Consider the following 21,499-nt stretch of genomic DNA (forward strand, 5'->3'; position numbering starts at 1 on the left):
GGGGGGGGGGGGGGGAATTTTTAATGTTTTTGACAATATTTTCCTTTTTGTTTAGTCTGTATATATTGTTACACAGCCTGAATCTAGGATCTTTAGACTGGAGAGAGCTTAAATATTTATGGTTCTGGTCCTTCTCTCACTTATACCAGTTTTACGTTGATGTATCTCTGTTTAATTCATGGGAGTCGCACATGATTTGTACCACCGTAAATAAGAATAGGCCCTCTATTTCTGAAGGGAAAAGAACCGACAGAAATCTGGTTTTAAAAAGTAACCTTTAAATTAAAAATGCCTTCTTAATTCTCTTTCTTTTCTTTACGTCCTGAAACCTGTTGTGGTAAATGTGAAACATTTTTTTCAACAAAAAAGGGGGGTGAGGAAATCCAAGCAGAGACTAACTTAGAACAGCTACTAGACAAAGCCCTGGCACTAGTGTGTAGACCCCTGCTTGACTCTGAGTCTCTTCAAGTTCTGCTCTAACCATTCTCCTATCTCTGTTTATTCCATGCTAAGCAGATGGCCCAGAAATTAGCCAAAAGCAGGAAGAAGGTGCAGTACAACCTCCATCAGCTTGGTGTTATGCCTGTTCTTTTGGGTTTTTTTAATTTATTTATTTATTTATTTGCCTTTCTTGCTTTTGATTTTGTGTTTTTATTTTCTGCATCCAGCAAGTTTTTGTTCAGGTTTGTTTCTGAGTCACCGCACAAGTTGACATTTCTCAAAAATCAGTTGCCTAGCTGGCCATTTTTTTGTTGCTTATCATTAGCCATTTCATGTTAGAAATAGGGTAAAGATTGGATTTACCAAATGGAAACAGGCAGTAACCAAAAGTTCCTATTAAAGAAACAGGAATGATATGGCGAAGGTTCTACTTCTGTAAAATGTCAGACTAAAAGAAATGACTTCTTTATTTTATCCCTCTATAAAGAGTGTTTTTGGTCAATTTGCAAATATATTAAATTGCTGGATGCAAAAAAAAGTTTACGTATATACACACAATTATACACTGAGATTGACTCATACTTTAATAAACTGTTTTGCTTATGGAGTTCTGGGGTGCTTTTCAGCAAAGCTGATCAGTTTTAAAGTACAAGCATTTGCTCTGTGTCATTACAAAGGTACAACTTCTGGAGTGGGTTAATGCTCTCACATTCTGTTCTCTGACCATGAAGACCCTCTTACCAGAACTGCATTATAAATTGCTTAATCTGCACCTGCTACATGCATATTTCCCACAGCCTGAGCAGTTGCTGTCATTAGCTCGTATAGAAACCCTCTAGGCAAGAGCTGCCCATAGTCCTATTATTACTCATTTGAAAAACCTTTCTTAAAGATGCATACATGTTAAAAGAAAAATCATTTGGATTTCCATGGAATGTTTATACAATTCATGATGCACTGTGTTTTTGTTATTGGCTGCGGGATCAAAGGCTGTAATATCTAATCTAGCTTGCTATCATGCCTTTATATAGTTTCCATAGCTTTGTGTTTAGCTTCTGCAATCAGACACTCTATTTTGCATTGCTGTTCTGGTGACTGTGTCTTGGTGAGCCCCTGTTTGTGATCTAACATTGCTATGAAGGATGTTCTCTAAAGCACAAATTCACTCTGATCCATTTTATTTACAGGCTCCAGAAGGTGAATCTCAACCAATGACTGAAGTGGACCTCTTCATCTCGACACAGAGAATAAAAGTATTGAATGCAGACACACAGGTATAGACAAAGAGGAACTTTTGCCAGGGTTGGCACCTATAATTGGCTACGTTCAGATGAAAGTGTATGAGAGTTCCCCAGGGAGAACTAGTGGTGGTGCGCCTTGTGCCACCACTACTTGTCCCCGAGGAAGACCTGTGCCTCACGTGCTGTGGCCCACAGCAGGTTGCTCCAGGAAGGATGGGGTGGCTGGAGCCAGCACTGGGGTGGCCCCAGTAGTCTTAGCTGAAGTTCTGGGGGCCTCCTGGTGCTGCAGCAGCAGCAATCCTGCCTCTTGGAGCCTGCCCAGCAACCACAGCATGGCACCAGCCAGCCAGGCTCCCATTTTGAGTGGCGCACGCTGCCTCTGCATGCACCACTCTTCATTTTTTTTAGTGGTTTTTTTTTACCTCTGGATATCCAGGAGTCCAAAAAAAACCCCCTGCCCTGATCCCTTGCAGTTCAGAAAACAGCTGAACATGCAGTATGTGGCGCGGCAGAGGTGTCTGCCGCACCACATACCACACAGCTGAGCTCATCTGGATGCAGCCATTGAGAACAGATTAAATAGACCTGCTGCTGAGGTTCTTATTTAAACTAAACAGTTCATATTACCTCATTTCAGATAGCCTGGTGCCATAATTTGCTCAGTGTCATTTATCACCAGGTTACTTTAAAAAAGCTTGGCTTTGATGGCTAAATTGACATCTTTAGTCCTCTGTATGTAGTGCAGGTTCAAACCCTCAAAACTGGGTCTTTGTCTTTGAGGTTGTTTCACCTCAGACATAGTAGCATTAATTAAAAAAAATAGGAGATTTGGTTCATTTAGTGAAAGAGAAACTGCCGCTTCCTTTAGCTGGTCCCTATTGTAGAAGAAACATAAAAGTTATTATGTACATATATATATAATTCCAGTTGTTCTTAACATGTCATTAGTATTTTTTCATAATACCACAAGTATGGTGAGTAATTGCACAAAACAGACACTGATCTTAGTCTTTGTCTTCCCCAGGAAACTATGATGGATCATCCTTTGAGGACTATTTCCTACATAGCAGATATTGGGAATATTGTTGTACTGATGGCCCGTAGGCGAATGCCACGATCTAATTCCCAGGACAATGTGGAGGCATCTCACCCTTCCCAGGATGGAAAGAGGCAATACAAAATGATTTGCCATGTCTTTGAATCTGAGGATGTAAGGAATTACTTTATTACACAATGTTACTGTCTTTGGGCACTTATACACATACTTTTTTTCCAGCAATGCGCCGGAGAGCCGCCACTTCAGAGCGGACTCAAGTAATTGAGTCTGCTCCACACACAAGCTGAGGTGAACTGCAGTGCGCTACGTGCAGTTGTTCAGGCAGCAAAATGTGCGTCGGTGCGCAGAAAATGACAGCAGCGCACTTTTCAACTTAAGCACCTCTGAGACACAGCCACCTTTTCAAAGAGCCCAGCGCTGCGACACTCACACGTAAAAATGCTCTTTGAGAACATAAGAAGCATTTTAAATAGAACTGAACTCTCACAGATGGTCCTGTGTGTTTTTTACATGCGTAATAAGAATCCGGCTGAGAAGAGGAATGCCCCCCGCCATCCTATTTTGGGCTTTAACTTTTGGCTTTCAAAATTCACAAAGAGCCCCTATTTCTAAGAAGCAGTTCTCATTGTTTTAAAATTTATCTTTCTTTTCATTCTCAGTGTAACACTTTCCTCAGACATTGAGAAGCTGATCCACAAAAAAATTGTTAATATCATACTCACTTTACAGCATCTCTCATAACAAGTGGTTTTTAGAGGGGACTCATAGCCATGAGCATTGTAATTAGGACTATAGATTCATGCTGTGGAAGTGATCTATTGTGGATACAGGAGTTGAGAAAGATATATTAAAAGCATTTCAGGAAACCCAATCAATAATATTGTGTATGCATTTCTTAAATACCGTGCATGCAGACATCTCAGAGCAGATGAATAACTATTTCAAAAACCTATGTTGTGACTTCACAATGTAGAGGGGTAATGATCTGTTTTATCTACTCTGCTATCCTTGCTGTTTGATGCCAAAATAACTGGGAAAGAAATACCAGCCTACACAAGTTCCAGTTTAATATTTTAAACTAATTTGAATTACAAAACCCAAAAGAAAATAAAGCACTTAAGCAAATCAAATTAAATGGGTTAACAACAAGTCATCAATTGATCTCATTTCCCATTCATTTAAAATAAAATATGATTCCATAAGATTTGGAGAAGGGAGTAAAACTTGGTTTGTTGTCAACCCCACCCAAGTTCTAGGATATTATAAGTCCCTGTGGCACCGTCAAAGGCTGACGAAAAGAGTGTCAAATCACTCTGAAGTTGAAATTAGCATTTAGAAGACAGCTCTGATGTCATTTGAGGAAGCCTGCCTAAATTACATGCGGTTAGGCAAAAGCCTATCTCTCTTCTTTGCTACCATGCCATTCATAGAGTTCTGTAGGATATTTTCCAGTAGAGTTCAAAATTGTACTTAATCAGCTAACCAAAATCTAGGTGAAAATAATAATGTCTCAGAATTCAAACACCTCATGAAACATGTACATGTGAGATCTTTCAGACAGCAAAGTTATTTAAGTTAGGAATGTGTTAGAGGTATTTGAGAAACTAGTTACAGACACTGTTCTCAGATACAGTCTGTGGGTTTTATCCATATGTGCTCTCTCTGTCCCACTACCAGTCACCTGCTGGAGTGAAAAAGAAATACATGGGCAAAACATGTCGAGGCATCCAGTTAGTACCAGAAAAAAGCAAACACAGGAAGATGATTCTTATACAGAATGAGAGTCACAACTCTGTACTGTCATTCAGCTTCAGAAAACTGATGTGTGGTTGAAAGTATTACCTAGTGTTTTGGAGGGCGGGGGGTAGGGGTGGGAGGAGGTGCTCATCTCTCTAACATCACTGGGTTTCTTGACTCATTAGAAACTGTTGTATATGTGTCTAGTGATGAATGTTGTTCATGGTGCAAAGAAAGTAAAGGTCTGTTTAACCAGGCATAGTGGCTTCACACAGCCAAAGGCCAGAGCACTTTTTCCCCGCTCTTTGTTATGAAAATATAAGTCTGGATAGATCTTCCTTTTCCTTTTTTTCAGGGATTCCTTGGATTAGGTACTCCCTGTCTGATGTCCCTTGCATCACCTAATGTGGTTTAAATCTGCTCATGTTTGTGGAAGTGCTCAAGCTCCTCCCACCAGTAAACATTAGTTTGAAAAGCCCTGAAAGTCAGGAGATCCAAAATGATGCTGGCATTTAGTCAATTTGGCAGGTCTTTGAAAATATTTTGAAATGTTTGAAGAAATAATATTAGCTGTCCTCAGTCATGAGCAATTCTACAGATACCGTCTCAATTATCTGACAAAAAGTAGTACCTTGAAAATCAGAAAAAATAGTGTTAGTAAAAAGCTAGAACCAGAATGTCATTTTACCTGTGAGAAGCAGAAACAGAGAAACAAGCTTTTGGGCACAAAGTGCCCTCCCCACTTCCTGCTTGGAAGCTTATCTAGTATCTCCCTTCCAGTGATACAGTTGGTCCAAAATATCACCAAAAAAACAAACCCTTGCTTCTTACATATGGAGGACCATCTTGGCTTCAACTTTCTGTTTTCTGGCAGCAAAGAGCCCTGCCATTCCAAAGGTTGTATTAGCTTAAAATTTTTAATGCAAAAATCTGTATGGTCTTGTGGACTTTATCTTTACAAGGACTGTTAGGTAGCTCCAAAAGTTTTAGTTTTAAAATGATCTTAATCCATACAAGAATTAACTGGCAATCATTACATCATCAAACAATGGGTAGTTGATAAAATTTGTCTCCATTTTCAATAGTTCTAATCTATTGAGGAACACTAAAGGAATGAAATGCTTAAATGGGGAAAAAAGCAATCAACAGAGAAATAGATTTGATTTTTAAAACGACTACTAAGATAATCTTAGGCAATGGAGACTAAACAATTAATATAGGCCAAACTTTTAAAAGAGCTCAGCATTAGATTTCCAAATATTCTCCATCTTCTAACTGGGAACAGACTTTCATAAAAGCTTGGCTCCCAGGATCTTTGTTTTATTGTCTACATGGCAGCTGAACTCCTGAAAAATCCAGCCCAACAAGTTAGCATATATGTAACTGATACAGCACCCCTTTAAATGCCAGTGACCATCTATTGTTACCAGTGGAATCCAGCACCAGCTTGAGAGTAGTTTAAGGTCCTTTCAGTCCTGAGATAAATTGAGGAAACAATTAAGGCCTGCTGTCTTTTTCCATTAAATATTTTCACATACAGGTGGCTTGTAAATGGGTGGAATGGCTTGGACTAGAAGGCAGAATCATTTGAGAGCTAATGTTCTTACTTTACACATTCCTCTTTCAAGTTCAGCTACCTTTATGGTTAGTTTAACAGTTCCCTTCAGTGAAAGAAGGGCCTTCTATTCTTATTTTTCATTTGAAAATGCTTGCCTTAATGAATTAACTAAATGAGCTGAAGAGAAAATGTTTGATTTTGTGTGTGTTATTGTTACTATGGAAAAAGTTTTCAAATAGATGCAAAATGCTTAACTATTACCAGGTAGGGACCATTTTCAGCATGATTACAGTGGGGGAGCAAGATAATTTTTTGGTGCTGCATGTTTTATTTACTTTTTTTCTTTTCTTCGGAAATCACTCTAGGCGCAACTGATTGCTCAGTCCATAGGCCAAGCATTTAGCGTGGCCTACCAGGAATTTCTGAGAGCAAATGGAATAAATCCAGAAGACCTAAGCCAGAAGGAGTACAGTGACCTGCTCAATACCCAGGACATGTACAATGATGACCTGATCCACTTTTCCAAGTCTGAAAACTGCAAAGATGTATGTGCCATTCTTCTCCTAACAGCATATTAGGCTCATCTGTCCCAAATGCAGCCCGGTGCTGGTAACGATTAGAAAACCATTAGAGTTTCCCACAAATGACTTCATTAGGACAGAACATCCTCTTCCCTGGTAGGATACCCTCAGGCAATTCTGTTCTAAGAGTACACAATGAACCCTAAATTTATCAGCATTAAAATGATTTCCCATCTGTTCTGTGCTCTTTTACCAAACAGTTTTCAAACACATGGGACATTGCACATCAGTGCTGTGGGCTTAAAACAAACTGTTAATACAGTAAACAACATAAATTTTATGGAGTCATTGTGGTGGGTGACAGCAGTTGTCACCAGGTTTGTTTTAAAGTTCTATAAATTTTCTGCTTGTTTTATTAATATAGATGAACCAGTGTACCATTTCAGTGAGCAAGTTATTGCTTCCCAATCTGTAGGAACTAGTGCATTCAATCTCTGATTATGCTTCATCCTGAAAGTTTACCCCCGCCATCATTCCCTGCTATATACACCCATGAGGTTTATTATGTGCATGTGACTTTTATGAGGCAAAGGCTTCTTATGTAAGAGACCAATTTATCTCAAATTAAGACGGAATTCCAAAATTGTTGATTCATGTGCCTTATTATTTTTGCCTTGAATTGGGAAGGAGACAAAGTGAGGGAGAGGAAGGAGGTCTGTACATATTTGAACATTGACTGTTTCGGATCTTAGAAGGATGTGTATTTTTAACTCCTGATTCAGGTCTACATTGAAAAGCAGAAGGGAGAAATTCTAGGTGTGGTGATTGTGGAGTCTGGCTGGGGATCCATCTTACCCACAGTTATTATAGCCAACATGATGCATGGAGGACCAGCAGAGAAGTCTGGAAAGCTAAATATAGGAGACCAGATCATGTCAATTAATGGTACCAGCTTGGTGGGCTTACCTCTCTCAACATGCCAGAGCATTATAAAGGTACAGAGAATATATTTAAATCATATGGGAACAGCAGTAGAATGTGAAGGTTTTAAAATTAAAGATTCTGTTATCTACCCGTGCTTCTTAATATACATTTATAGTAGGATCCATGATCTGAAAGCCCTTCACAAGTTTACTTGCCCCTGTGAGAGAGGAAAAGTCACCATCCCTATTTTGCAGATTATGAAATGAAAGTGCACGAGAAAGCGACTCATCCAAGGTCACACAGGAAGTCTGTGAAGGATTGGAGAATAAAGCCTTGACCTCATCTTTCCCTCTCTGCTATTATTTTTGCTACTTGATTCATCCTTCACAAGGTTCAGAAGTATTCAGGAGCAAGGGTCAAATCCTGAAGACATAAATATTTTTGCCATAACTTTGAGCAGAACTTCCACCGAAGCTGATTTGAAGCTTTGCTTGAGTAAGGACTGACAGAAGGGGGTTGGAGATTTGCCCCATGGTAATGTGACTGATAAAAACAAATATAGCAAACTGGAGAATTGATTCATTTTCTCTTTCCAAATTATTTAAATCATATTTGTCTTTTATGTAAGCATGGAGTTAATTTGTAGATATTTTGAGGTGTAATTTGTTTTCTTAACTTCACTACACTTGCAGCCGCATAATTGGGAGTGTGCTGTCTAATTGACATGAGAATATGTAATTGCAAAAAGCAGGCAAGTCAACTGGAAAAGAAGAGCCTGTAGGGCAGTGGCTGTGTATAATAGAGCAGGCATTCAAACATCAGTGTTCCAGGGAGGCGAAAAGATGTATCAACTGAGAATGTCATCAGTTCCTCAGAATTGGATTCAGGGGTATTTATTGGAATAAACAGCTACTGTACAGTTGCTGTACCGCAAAGCATGTAGGCACATAAGGCAGGGCATGCTCCAGGCATGGGAGGGGGGCACTTTAATTAGAGGGGCTCCAAGAGCGTCTCATATATTCAGTGTCCCACGCTTCAAAATGGTGGCAGGGGCACTTTAACTAAAGCTCGTTCAATGAGCTTTAGTTAAAGTGCCCCCACTGCCATTTGGAAGTGTCAGGACACTGAATGCATGAGACATAGATGCTGCTGGACCACACTAATTAGCACGCTTCCATACACCGCTCCGATGCACTGTAGTTACAGCGCATAGGGGCAGCATCCCCACATGTCTACAGGCACTCATAATCTGGTGCTAGAAATCTTTCTCTAAATCAGCCTAGCAATATACTTGGTAAAATTGGATATTTTTTTCTCATTCCTGCCAGGTGATTTGTTACATTGTTTGTCTATTTTGGACTAAATTCTTTGTGTGTAGCAATCCATAAAGTAAATGTCTTCCTGCCCCTTCCATCTCGTCTCTGTGAATGGTGTGTGTTTGACCATTGAAATAAAAAAAGTGCTAACAAGACTTAAATTATTTGTTTCAGAAAATGAAAACTCTTTACCTAGGCAGTTGTATAGAAATATGTGAGGTAACAAGCCCTGCAAGTCTACATTTAGTGGGTTCAAATCAGAACACCAGTTGCTGTCTCTGTCTTCAAACCCTGGTAAAAGCAGTATAGTTTCCTGGGGGAAAAATTCATAATTTTGTCTTTTGCCTAGAAATAAATCTGAACATGTAGGAATCTAGTCAGGTATTTCTTCTGTCAAGGGGGTTGACAGAAAAAAAGATCCTTGTTTCTCTTGGGAATGTCACTGTCGCAAAAAGGTTCAGATGCTTTAAAAAAAAAAAAAAAGCAAAAAATAACCATCCAACTTAAGGAGATCTGTCCCATGTTGTTATCAGAATCCTCAATGTTCTCAAACCTGCCATGTTGGTTCTAATAGGATATTAATCCTATGTTATCTCCAAAATTAGAATTATTTTCACTCCTCCTTCAGAGCCATTACAAATGGACTGCTGCAATGTTGTCTTGAGAAACTCCCTGCTTCCTCGTATAGGGCAACACAGCTGTCTCATAGCTCCAGAGGAACTGTTCTGACATATATTTCTATTCCTTTCTCACTGCCACATTCAGCTGTTGTCATAGGAACTGGTAGTTATTAATTGTGCCCTTTTAAATGAGAAGACGGCTTGTAGACTGCCATAAGGAGCAGCACACTGATTAGGAGCTGTTCATCCTTCAGTTCTGAATCACATAAAGGCAAAAACCAGTCAAAATACAGTCAGAGGTTGTGCAGGATCTTATGATCAATTGCAAAAATTCTTTGATATGTTATGAAGAGGGCATAGAACATATCATAATTACATTAGATTTTTTATTTAGATTTCTAAACTCTCATTATTAATCAATCATAAACAAATTGGTAGCTGACAGAGCTACCAAGAAACTTTCCGGTGTGGTCGTGTATTCAACAATGGCCCTATGCTTCGTTCAGCTTGGCCCATTTTCTGAATTCTTTGAATCATTAGTTAGGTCAAATGCAAGAGTTTTTCTAACTAGCCAAAATTCCTAAGACATAAGATATTGTAAACTTCACGAGTTTGAAAGATACTTTGTATCTGGGAAATCTGGAGATTATTAAGGGTCACTTAAGGTGTTTTGTCTGTTTTTCTAAAGCATACGAAAAACACAATGCAGTTGCATACTTAGTATTGTAGGCATGATTAAATGCAAAATGGGTAGCTTCTGTTGGTCTTTTTCTGTACATGTTGTCCTGAAGGCAAATTGTTCAATGGTAAATAAGCAGTCATTTAATACAGGTACTGCAGTACACATGGTAAATAAAATGCAGCCACCAAATGTATGGCATGGAGTAGACCAAAAAACTGTAAAAAATGTATGGCATGGAGTAGGCCTTGTGTTCTAGTGAGGACCAGATGGCTTGGAACGGCCTCTTCTGACTTCATAATCCCATTTTCATTTGCCGTCTTTGCTTCCCAGAGCAGCTATACCACTTGCAGCCAACCTTGATTAATGAGCTGAGCAGAGCATAGTGCTGTGTGGAAACCAGAGGTGAAATGCTTTGGCAGTTGACATCCTCCAGAGTTTGTCCCCTCAATCCTGAGTTTGTGTTTAACTGATCTGGAAATTAATGGACTGTTAGACGCATTGATATAGGAAAATAGAGCCTCTTGGGCAGGAGAGTAAGATGGCTCTATGGGTCTTTCCATGTTAAATATAAACTAAGTAATCACCCATTTCCCAACTTAAGATCAAACTGAGTGTGACCAGACTCATTTCTTCGTTATAATAGAGGAAAAAGTTCAAGCTGGTTTTAAATCACATTTTATTCCATTTGTATATGAGTAGAAAAACTGAACAACATCTCACATTTGTTCCCTTCATTTTGGAAAGACCAATGGGCTATGTCTATGAACAGATGAATAGGCACAACTAAAATAACCTTACACAGAAATGGATAAAACTAGTAGTTGATGGTAAGAGTCTTCCCCATTTGCATTAAAGCAGAAGTACTAACTCTCCCCAAATTAATCTGATCTCTGAAGAAAAGCAGGTCAGTTACATTCTACAAGAGAGAGACCCCTTCTTTCCTGTGTGCTACAGGAACTATTTTCCCCCATACAGATTCTGTGAATGAAGATTTCCCTCTACTCCTTTTTGATTCCTCTACTTCATGAAAATGGAATTCCATACAAACTAGAATGTCCCAATAGAGCAACCATCTAATCAGCAAAAGCAACAGGGAAAACTGTATGGAAGAGACATAGGGAGGTTAGCATAATTCCCACTCCAGATAAGGTCTTTTCAGATAATGGGTAAAATCCCAGCTCTGTTAAAGTCAGTGGGGAAAACTCCCATTGGCTGCAGTTAAGTCCAAGATTTCACTCTTTTGTTTGTGTAATGAAGTCAAAGGCAGGTATCAGTATGTTGATAAGATAGTCTTGGCCTTCTTGTATGTTGATGTAGCATTCTTTTTGGGTTAGGATGAGTTTCTTGGAGGTTGTCTTTGTTCATAGCTTGCTTGGTACATTGAAAATATTGCCTGTCCTGTGCATTGCTTGGGCAGAAGACTGCATGGGTGCCTCCTGAGTCTGGGGGGCCACCAGCATAGTGGGACACAACCAGAGGGGGTGGTCCCCCAGTGGCTAGCTGGCGACCAGAGGAGGGGGTGTCCCCTAGCAGCCGATCACCGAGTGTGCCGGCAGCACAGTGGCGGCAGAAGTGCCAGCAATTCTACATGTGGCACAGTGGAGCCAATTTCAGGAGGGGCACTGTACCCCCTACCAGCTGGAGTGCTCACTGTCTGGGGGGTGACCAGCACTCTCAGGGGGGGCACATGCCCCCCCATATCCCCCCTATGTGTAACCTATGAAATACTGTATTCAAGTGCAGAGAAATATGTTTTGAACACTGTAAAACAAGATACATAAACCTACCCCTAGTATTAATCTGTAGGGAAGAGCTCTGAGGACTTTGAATTATATAAAGGTATGACAGAGACAGTTATCTTCAGTTTTATTATTTTTTTCTGTTTTTATTTTGTTTTTCCCAAATTTCAGAGGGATATATGAGCATTGCTTATACAAATGATAATGGGCAAGACTTCTGCTTGTTGAATTGAATACTTGGAACCAGAAAATCTACTTTATGTAGCTATCCTATTGCATATTTAAGACTTATTGCATATTTAAGACTTTAAAAATTGCATATTTAAGTCTCTGAATCAGCACCGAAACAGCATCGAAACTCCAAAACAGATTTGGACAAATCGAAATGGAACAGTGATCCGAAACACCGAAACGAATCACTGTCCCTCCAAAACAGCTGAATCCAAAATGGAAATGAAAGGTAGCCATTTCACGCAGCCCTAGTAATCAGGGCAAAAAATCGCATATTTAAGACTTAATTTTCGTAGCAGACTGTATGGTAGTTTTCTGCTTACTTGCACAGACCTACTTCTTTTTCTTTTCTCTGCTGTTTTTCTCTTTTTCTTTTCTCTGATTCCTGTAGAGCAACATTCTGTGTTCCACAATAAAGAAATTGCCCATAGGAAGTCTGAATTCTTGGCAGTTTAAGATAACTCTGTAAAAGTTGTTGACAAGCAGAGGTTGACAGTGTTTCACTGATTTCACAGGATTGTCTTATTGCTTGTGTCTGGTACTTAATTAAGGGTCCTGTTTCAGAAGGATGCATATGTAGCAAACTGATTAAATGTTAACGGGGAAATAACACTGAAACTATTGCTTTTTTCAATGCCAGTTTAAATCTGTCTCAGCATATCTACAACCAAACTTTTCATGGTATTATTTTTTTAAAGGGTTTGAAAAATCAGTCCCGGGTTAAGCTGAACATAGTAAGATGTCCTCCAGTAACCACTGTCTTGATCAGGAGACCTGACCTCAGATACCAGTTGGGCTTCAGTGTACAAAATGGGATTGTAAGTAGCTTCTAGTATCTTTAGTTTTGTACTGTGTTATTTGCATATCTGTGGCTTTTTTTCCCCTGACATCTCAACTTGCCAAGAGCTATGCATACATGTTAGATGAAAGATCAAGACAATCAACATGTTTCTTTCTTCAGCAGTCAATTAAACTAATTCCTTCTTGCCAACAAAAGGCAGAAAAGAGACGTTAGTTCTGAAATAGAGTATCAGTCTACTAGAGGAGTAAGCAGGACCTTCAAAGTAGGCCAGTGGTTTTCAACCTTTCTGGGCTTGATGCAGCCTTTGCTGGACTTGAGGCACCTTTCCACAACTTTTTTGAATTGAGTGGCACCCAATTTCAAAAACCATTTAATATATTACACTGCTTACTTCCTTGAAGGGGTGCAAGGCCAGGGGGGCAGATAATCAGACAGACAGAGATAAGTCTGAGCTTGCTCTTATATGCATAGCTACTCACATCTCACAGCACCATTCAAAGGATCTCACAGCACTCTAGGATGCCACCCTGGTTGAGAATCCCTGGAGTAGTCAGTGTACAATCTGCATCATTGGTGTGTCTGACTGAATTATTATATGTTATTGAAAGAAAGAGAGCAGCTGTCTTTGATTTTTCTTTTATTGTAAATAATGAAATTCTAAATACTATAGACCTACCCAGTCATCTAAATAATAAAAATGCCAGTGTCTGAATGGACTGTAGTTTTCAATGCCCATCTTCTTTTGTCTTGGACATTTCTTGATTATTTTTTATAATCTTTATACACACTTTGTAATAAATATTCTGGTACTAGACTTCAGTAGCTCCCAACCTTTTTTTTTCCATGCCCTGCAGCTGGGAGTGGAGTGGCAGCCCAGAAGTAAGGGAGCTCCCACAACCCTCATTGTACTCTGGGATGGTATTTTATTATTTTTAACATGTTCTTGGAGACTAATGCCTATAAGCTTGGAATGCATCATCTGTCATTGATGGACAAATGCAGAGGCTAAAGTCCCTCTTTTTCATGGTTTAACAAGTTTAACACCGGTAAAATTATTCTTTCTCTTCAAGATCTGTAGCCTTATGAGAGGAGGCATAGCAGAGCGAGGAGGAGTCCGAGTGGGTCATCGGATCATTGAAATCAATGGACAAAGTGTTGTAGCAACGCCCCATGAGAAAATCGTTCACATTCTCTCCAATGCAGTTGGTGAGGTAGGAGCACACTAAGCATGGTATTCCAGGTTTCAGCATTGTTGCTTTTTCTGTCCTGTCATCCACATGTAAATGCTGGAAAAGCACAGAACTAAACAGGAAGGCTTATTTTATTATTTTTATATAGTGTCTAATAGGGAAGTCCTGAGCAACTGTTGGTAAGGTTTGTGAGGGCTCAAAATATTTTGAGTATCCAGCCCAGTGAATTTTAGCAGAGGCAGGCATGAAAACACTCATGCTCTTCATCTCTACTGTGTCATGTCATCAAAGCTACTTCTTCCCCCTTCTCTGCTCAGTTTCTTCTGTAGACACAGTATAGATCCTGAGCAAGAGATCATCCACATCCTTTTATTGCTAAGGCTTTGCAGCACGTGCATGAGGAGGTTTGCTTAACCTGATTTTGTTTCCCCTCAGATTCACATGAAGACCATGCCAGCTGCCATGTACAGACTGTTGACTGCACAGGAGCAGCCGGTTTACATCTAAGGCCCATACCTCATCTTCACAATGTGCATGGAGGATGTTTTTCCTCACTAGTGGTTGTGTTTCTAGTGCTGCATTTCTGTGTCTCCAGAGACATCTCTCTTTCTCTCTCTCTCTCTCTCTCCAACATTTTGTTGCGTCCAGGAAAAACAATATCCATGAGACGTTTTTTGTTGCATCTCTTTATGAGTAAAGCTTTATGTAATTCCTCACAGAATAGAACAATAACAACTAAGGACTGACTACACTGCTTCAATACATGAGCAATTATATTTCTATGGCTGTACTTTGACGATTAAGTACATTCAGTGTTACTAAGTTAGAAAGCTTGCTTTACCAAACAAATCAAATCATAAGGTAAAGTTTTCCTCTTGGACTCCACATAGATGATTTTGATTCACACTGTTATCCTTGTATGTGCTGCATTTAACATTAGGAGCAATGAGCTCAGTGCATATAGGGAGAACAGAAAACCAGGAGGAAATTTTTGCCTTAAATGAAGAGTTAATTGCCTGTGAAGAATGAGTGAGTGAGTAAATGAGGATGTGACAAATTTCATCTTTCAAATATACATCTTTTATTTTCTTTTATCATTCATTCTTCAGGATAAAATGACCACAAAGGTGGTTTATAAGTTGCTGAAAGATGTAAGAGTTGCTTTTCCCACACTAGGAAGTACTGGAGATGCACTGTTTGGTCCCAAAAGTGTCTGAGCCTTCAGCTCTAACCCCTCCAAAAATGCCTTTGTGTTTAGGTATAGCATGTCTTTAACCTAGCATCGCCTTCTCCTTCAATTTCAGAGATTAAGAATAGAGGAAGTGATCTATTAATATCCAGCTATATTTTGGGGGGCTTACATTGAAAATCTAAATTGAATTTCTTATTGGCATACATGGGAGCATGTGTTGTGGTTGGTGTATCTACATTTTTAAGATGTGTGTACTTGATTTTTATAAAGTTTAAAAGAATAGGTCTGCACATAGTTCTAAGTAGTTTTGCTACTCTACGTCAGTTTTAACATATCTTTGGTCCAAAGACTGTCTTATTTTAACAACTTTTTCCTCTGAGTCATGACCTAGGTAACAGTGGGAGGAAATAGTGGGGGGGGAGTGGGAAGAAATTAATTTATTTTGTAATTTATATACAAGTTAATTTTAGGTTCTCTACATGTATGACACTTAATGGGTATGTGTATGTACTATATGCACTTGTACAAAGAAGAAATGTTGTAGTAGGGCTGCATGAAGTCAAGAATTTGAGTGTTCTCTAACTTTTGTGTTTGGGGTAGGAGGGGGGTGGGTAAAAGAACAAGATGGAGCAACTCTTTTTCCTCCAAAAGAAGAGAACTCCCTTCCATGTAGCTATGTTCCATTAGAGCTATGTAGGAGCATTTTACACTCAAATAGAACCAGAAATTTAAACCAATCTAATGCCTTGAATTTAAAGCTCCGTTTTTGCTGCGTCTTATGCAAAGACTTAATGTGATAAAATCACAGGAGCCAGAAAAAAATCCCATTCTTTTTTGAGTGTGGGGTGATGGTCATAACCTTTTATTTCTCATTTAATGAAGGATGGACTGTGCAATATAAGCAACGTGGTTATAGACTGGAGATGACATTGAGAATTGTCTCCAGCAATTTTATGGGTATATATAAATATACAAAGGTGTGAATTTCTGATAGGTGAGCCATGAAAACAGTCTTTATTTAATTAGTTGGTTACCATCTATTGTCAGAAGTTCAAAACAATGGGATGAGTGAAGAAAAAATAGCTTTTCAATTTTTAGTGGCAGTAAAAATATTTAAGGGAGCTATTGGAATGGTGCATAAACTATTGTAGTAAGTAAATATGTTTTTGTGTAAAAGTACATGTGAATAATAATTTGATTTACTGTGTTTTTTTCTTATTATATAATTTAATCCCAATCTCTGGAAAAGCAAAATTCACAAGAGAATTGTATTGATATTCCTGGTTAGTATATACCTCTGCCATCAGACTCATACAGCTAGATTGTGAATGATATAGAGTTATAATTTTAGGCATCTGGTTTATAAGGATCATATAAACAACACTTTTCATAATTTCCCATATATATAGTAATATATGTAAATATGATATATACCATGTATAATTTAGATGATTATATACAGTGCAGCCTTTCCATAAATTGGTTAAGTGAAAAGCTACTCTTAAAGGCATAGATACCCCATTCGAGTCCCAGCAATATTAACCCTTGTTAATTTGTCATTTGCGAGTCTGTCCTACCCAGAACAATAACAATGGAGGTCCTGCTGGAGGATCTTTCTATTGACTTCACTGGGAGATGGATCAAGACCTCAGTAAACAAAAGTACATATGGCTGAAACAATGAATGATTTTTAAAATCCACAGCCCCTGTCTTAAAAACATACATTTATCTCAAACCACCCAAGTAAGCCATTGATACTACACATTCATACTACACATGTAGTATGTTCATTCATACTACATATGTGAGTCACATTAAGCAGGTGAGTGTTTGCAGGGCTTAATCCTACTGTAGAATTTCAGTTGTTCTGTTACAATAGGCTTTATTAAGATTCTAACAAAAAGAGATACATGCACTCCCAGCTATATTCTTGGAAACAACCAATTTTGGTTTGCAAAGGGAAAGACTGTTTCAATAAAAAATATGAACTCAAAAGGGACAGATGAAACTACTCAAATATATTTTCCACTGATATTTAAAAGATACTAATGCTCCAGTTCTAAGTGTTACTGGTGAGTGAAATTCTCCATGGTTCAAAGGAATACTCTGCCATTTTACATTCCCTCTTTTCTGAGAAAGGTCTGCAAAGTTGTCCCTTCCTTGCTCTCTACACAATTCCTAACTCGTCAGTGTTTACAATAAGGATGGAACGTCTTTTTTTACTTTTATTAGCAAGTTTCACACTTGTTTGTCTGAATCTCAGTTATTATTTAAGGCTTGGCTAGCATTTCTTGAGTGCAGTATTTTGGTTTGGTTTTGTTGGGGTTTTTTTATTTTTCTAAATGAAACGAGTTTATGAAGACGGCAGCGTGGGTGAGATCTCTTGTATATATTTAGCACAGTACCTAGAATATGAAGTTGTACTATTGTTCTGTAAAGAGGGTGAATAGAAATTATTGTAAAGCGTTGGGAAAAGTATAGTATTGTATTTGTAACAATATTGTTCTTTGTAAACACTAAACTCAATGATCTCTATATATAAATATAAATATATATATATATATAATATATGTGAGCCTGGAATGTTGATACTGCACATCTACTGAATGTAATTCCTCTGACTTTTTTTGTCACAGGTCTCTGACCCTCTCTCTGTAATGCAGCTGCAGTGGTTTGACTGACTCTTTATTTTTATTTTATTTTATTTTTTTATTTTGGAGGGTTTGATTTCTGGGGTTTTTGCCAGTTATTTTGTTGTGATGTGTTTACTGTGCTACATTTGTTTTATTTAACAGAGCACCAATGTCTGTAAGATTTGTAACAATAAAATATAAGACAAAATCAACGTGAATGAAGCTGAGATTTCACTGATACTAATTTTGGAAGTAATCTACCACTGTTGTAATGGATGCCTAACCCTACTCTGGCACTCCCATTTTGTAATGAAGGGCACATGAGTAATCTTATATGCAGAATTAAACCCATGGTTTGGGTGTTGTTTTTTTTTTTTTTTTGGGGGGGCGGCGTGAGGTAAGAAACTACCCAGTTGCATCCAAGGTGTACAACAATAGCAAGTCTATAGTAGCACCGCCTTACTTGTTTTCATTTTCATTTTAAACTCAATCTCAGTTGTATGAATCTTTCAAGAAAACCAGTGTAGAGATGATGTTTTCAATGTGACAGAAAAATGTTTTAAGTTTGACATTAATCAGGCAGTATATTTCATCAGTGAGCCTTATCTTAAAACCACTTTGTCTCCTTATCAACCATCTTTTCTCATCCTTTCATTCCACTTTTTAACTATTGTCTTGGTCTTCTGTCTTTTGTTTTTCAACCCCTAACACAACCAAATTGTAAAATTCAGACATTTTAGACTTTAGTGTTTAAAGAGAACAGACTTATGGAACTGTTTATTCTAGAGTTGAGAGAAAATAATTTATTACTTGAGGTCAAAATAAGAACAAACTGGGGATATTTGAGAATTCAGACACACACACACACCCCACACACCCCTTCAGATATTGTAATCATTACAAGGGGTCTCCTGGAACACACAAGTAACTTGGAAAATGGCCACAAAACTTAATGTTGGTGTTTCAGTAAAGGTTATGATTCTTGAAACAAAAATGTTGTGTTGGTGATTGACTGAAAAGAACAGCCCACGCACATCTTCAGCTTTGGTGACTGTAGAACTTCTGAATATCCTGAGCCCTGGGAAAGACAAATCCAAGCAAATAAGTCAGTATCAAAGTCAAAATCTGAGTCGTTTTAGAACTTTGTACATGCATAAGATTGTAATGAATGCTTGAATCCGCAAAAATGTTAAAGACCAGGAAGTGAATCAAAGAGCAATTGAATTTTCAGTTTTATGCATTGAATCTGTAAACATAACATGAAATAAAAACATACTTGTCAAAATAGAATTAGCGTGTATGTTGTATACAGTGAACCTTAAACAAAGAGAATGTTGCAGTTTGCAAAGGAAGAGTAGGAAAAACTTGGAAGGGGAGAAGTATTTAGTAAATGGTACAAACTTAACCTCTGCAGGAGGCTTACCTTTGTTCTGTTTCCCTGGATATCACCCCCCATCAAATTTAACTGTCTGCTAATCTTTTTGTGCACCTGACAAAAATCTGCATCCTGACCTCTGAATAGGAAAGCTCTCGACTGACCGACTAGTCCCAACCTGGCCTTTCCCAGTACTGGATACAGAGCACAGCAACCCAAATGCTATCTCACTCATATGAGACGGGAGTTTTCTTCTACAATCTATTGTGTTGTGAACTGTAGCACTCCCTCCTTGTGTGCTCCCTCCCTGGAATCCAGGATAGAATAAGGAAATCCTTACCATCTCAGTCACAGGCACCCCACTAGTCTGCAGCATCAGGGTGCAGGCAGACATGTTTCTTGCACAGTCGGCCTTCTGAAAGCACTCTATGGCCATGCTTTGTCACCTGCATGGCTGCAGAGCACTTTTAAAGTTGCCAATCATGCAACAAATTAACTCAGATTAGATCAGATCAGATTAAGGCGCTCCACTTTAGAGCACTTTAGGGAACTTGCCTAAGGTTAATTGGTGGTATGACATCAGCCCAGCCCTGCACCCAAGGCTGTCAGCAGGAATGGAGTGGGGAGGGGGAGCGAACTGTGAGCTAGGGTTTGCCCAGCCTGAGCTGGAGATGGGGGCAAGTAGATCAGAGCCCCCCCCCCATACACGCACACCTCACAACCTTCCCCTCCAACTCCCCCCCCACACACAAATTCAGGCCAGGCAAGCCCCAGCCCACAGCTCACTGAAGTGCCATGAGTTAAAGCAGGGACCTGCACATCTGTCAATGCCACTGGAGAGAGGAGTCTGGGATACCACTGTTCGTGACATAGGCCAGAAAAGAATGTACTGGTTATATTGTAATTTAAAAGATGCGTAATAACTATGTGCCTGGTTCCTATCATGCCATTATTTGGATGCATTGTCAGTTGACTGGGGCTTCCAGCTGTGGGGATACATCATGCACCTCCAAGGTTGGGAGCCTGCAGCTGATGGGGCTCCCGGTAGTGGGAGCTTCCTACTGAGAGGTACGGAGGGCCCCATCTGTCACCGGGACCCCTCGGCACACGAGGTATACTGCCTACCTGGAGTGAGGATTCAGGACGTGAAAGGGATGCTCCAAACCATAATCCAGCCCACCGATTATTACCCCATGGTCCTAGTCCATGTGGGCACTAATGATGCAGCCAGGAGGAGCCCTGATTGTCTGATGGAGGACTACCACGCTCTGGGGTGCGTGCTGAAGGAGATGGGGGCACAGGTGGTTTTCTCTTCTATCCTGCCAGTGAGTGGATGAGGCAGTCGGCATGAAACCTGCATTGCAGAGACCAACTGGCTGCTACAGGAATGGTGCTTCGAGGAGGGCTTTGGCTTCCTCAGCCATGACTGGCACATCACAACGACAGACATGCTGGGGTGGGACGGGCTCCACCTTTCCCCTAAAGCGTGTGTTTTCTTCTAGGTTGGTGGACCTCCTCCGGCGGGCTTTAAACTAGGCTTGTCGGGGGAAGGGGTAGATGAGGGCGGAGGAAACATCAGATTGCCGGACCAAACAACACCCACAACTATAGCCCAGCCCAGACCAACGAGCATAGCGAATAAACAGGTAAGAGATAGGGTCCAGGGTAACGCTGGGACTAGGGGGTCAGTACACACATCTACAGGAGGCCTCAAATGCCTCTACACAAATGCTCATAGTATGGGTAACAAGCAGGAGGAACTCACCCTCCTGCTGGCTGACACCAGCCCAGACATAGTGGGAATTACGGAAACGTGGTGGGACTCAACGCATGATTGGGCGGTGAATGTCAAGGGCTATAGGCTGTACAGGAGGGACAGGATAGGAAAGAGAGGTGGGGGCGTGGCACTCTATATTAAGGAGGAATACACATCCTCCGTCAATTAGTAAGGAGGCAGGGGAGGGGCACTCTGAAGTGCTTTGGGTTAGGGTACAAGGCAGTCGAGGGGAAAGGGACTTAATGGTGGGAGTCTACTACAGACCTCCCAACCAGGGAGAGGAGCTTGACCAGGAATTCTTGGGTCAGCTCACAGAGGTAGTGAAGGCTAAGGATGTGGTAGTCATGGGGGACCTGAACTTCCCGGACATCTGCTGGGAAGAGCAGTCAGCCAGGTCAGAACGCTCACGTAGGTTCTTAGAGTGCAGGACCTCCATCTAACCCAGGAGGTGCACAGCCCCACC

General features: G+C 39.8%; 1 protein-coding gene across 2 annotated transcripts in view; it reads left to right on the top strand.

The window, feature by feature from the left end:
- Positions 1–18,760, top strand: part of APBA1 (amyloid beta precursor protein binding family A member 1) — a 71,753-nt gene extending 52,993 nt beyond the window's left edge. Inside the window, exons 6-13 of one of the 2 annotated variants that reach the window (XM_019517476.1) lie at positions 517–549; positions 1,629–1,715; positions 2,707–2,892; positions 6,400–6,579; positions 7,338–7,550; positions 12,766–12,885; positions 13,940–14,080; positions 14,495–18,760. In XM_019517476.1, coding sequence (XP_019373021.1) covers positions 517–549; positions 1,629–1,715; positions 2,707–2,892; positions 6,400–6,579; positions 7,338–7,550; positions 12,766–12,885; positions 13,940–14,080; positions 14,495–14,566 — 1,032 coding nt within the window. In that variant the 3' untranslated portion in view covers positions 14,567–18,760. The remainder of the gene's footprint in view (positions 1–516; positions 550–1,628; positions 1,716–2,706; positions 2,893–6,399; positions 6,580–7,337; positions 7,551–12,765; positions 12,886–13,939; positions 14,081–14,494) is intronic. The other variant, XM_019517477.1, reaches the window with a different exon arrangement.
- Positions 18,761–21,499: the final 2,739 nt, after the last annotated feature.

Source organism: Gavialis gangeticus, unplaced genomic scaffold, assembly GCF_001723915.1.
Source record: "Gavialis gangeticus isolate Ggan-Ray unplaced genomic scaffold, GavGan_comp1, whole genome shotgun sequence".
Classification (NCBI taxonomy): domain Eukaryota; kingdom Metazoa; phylum Chordata; order Crocodylia; family Gavialidae; genus Gavialis; species Gavialis gangeticus.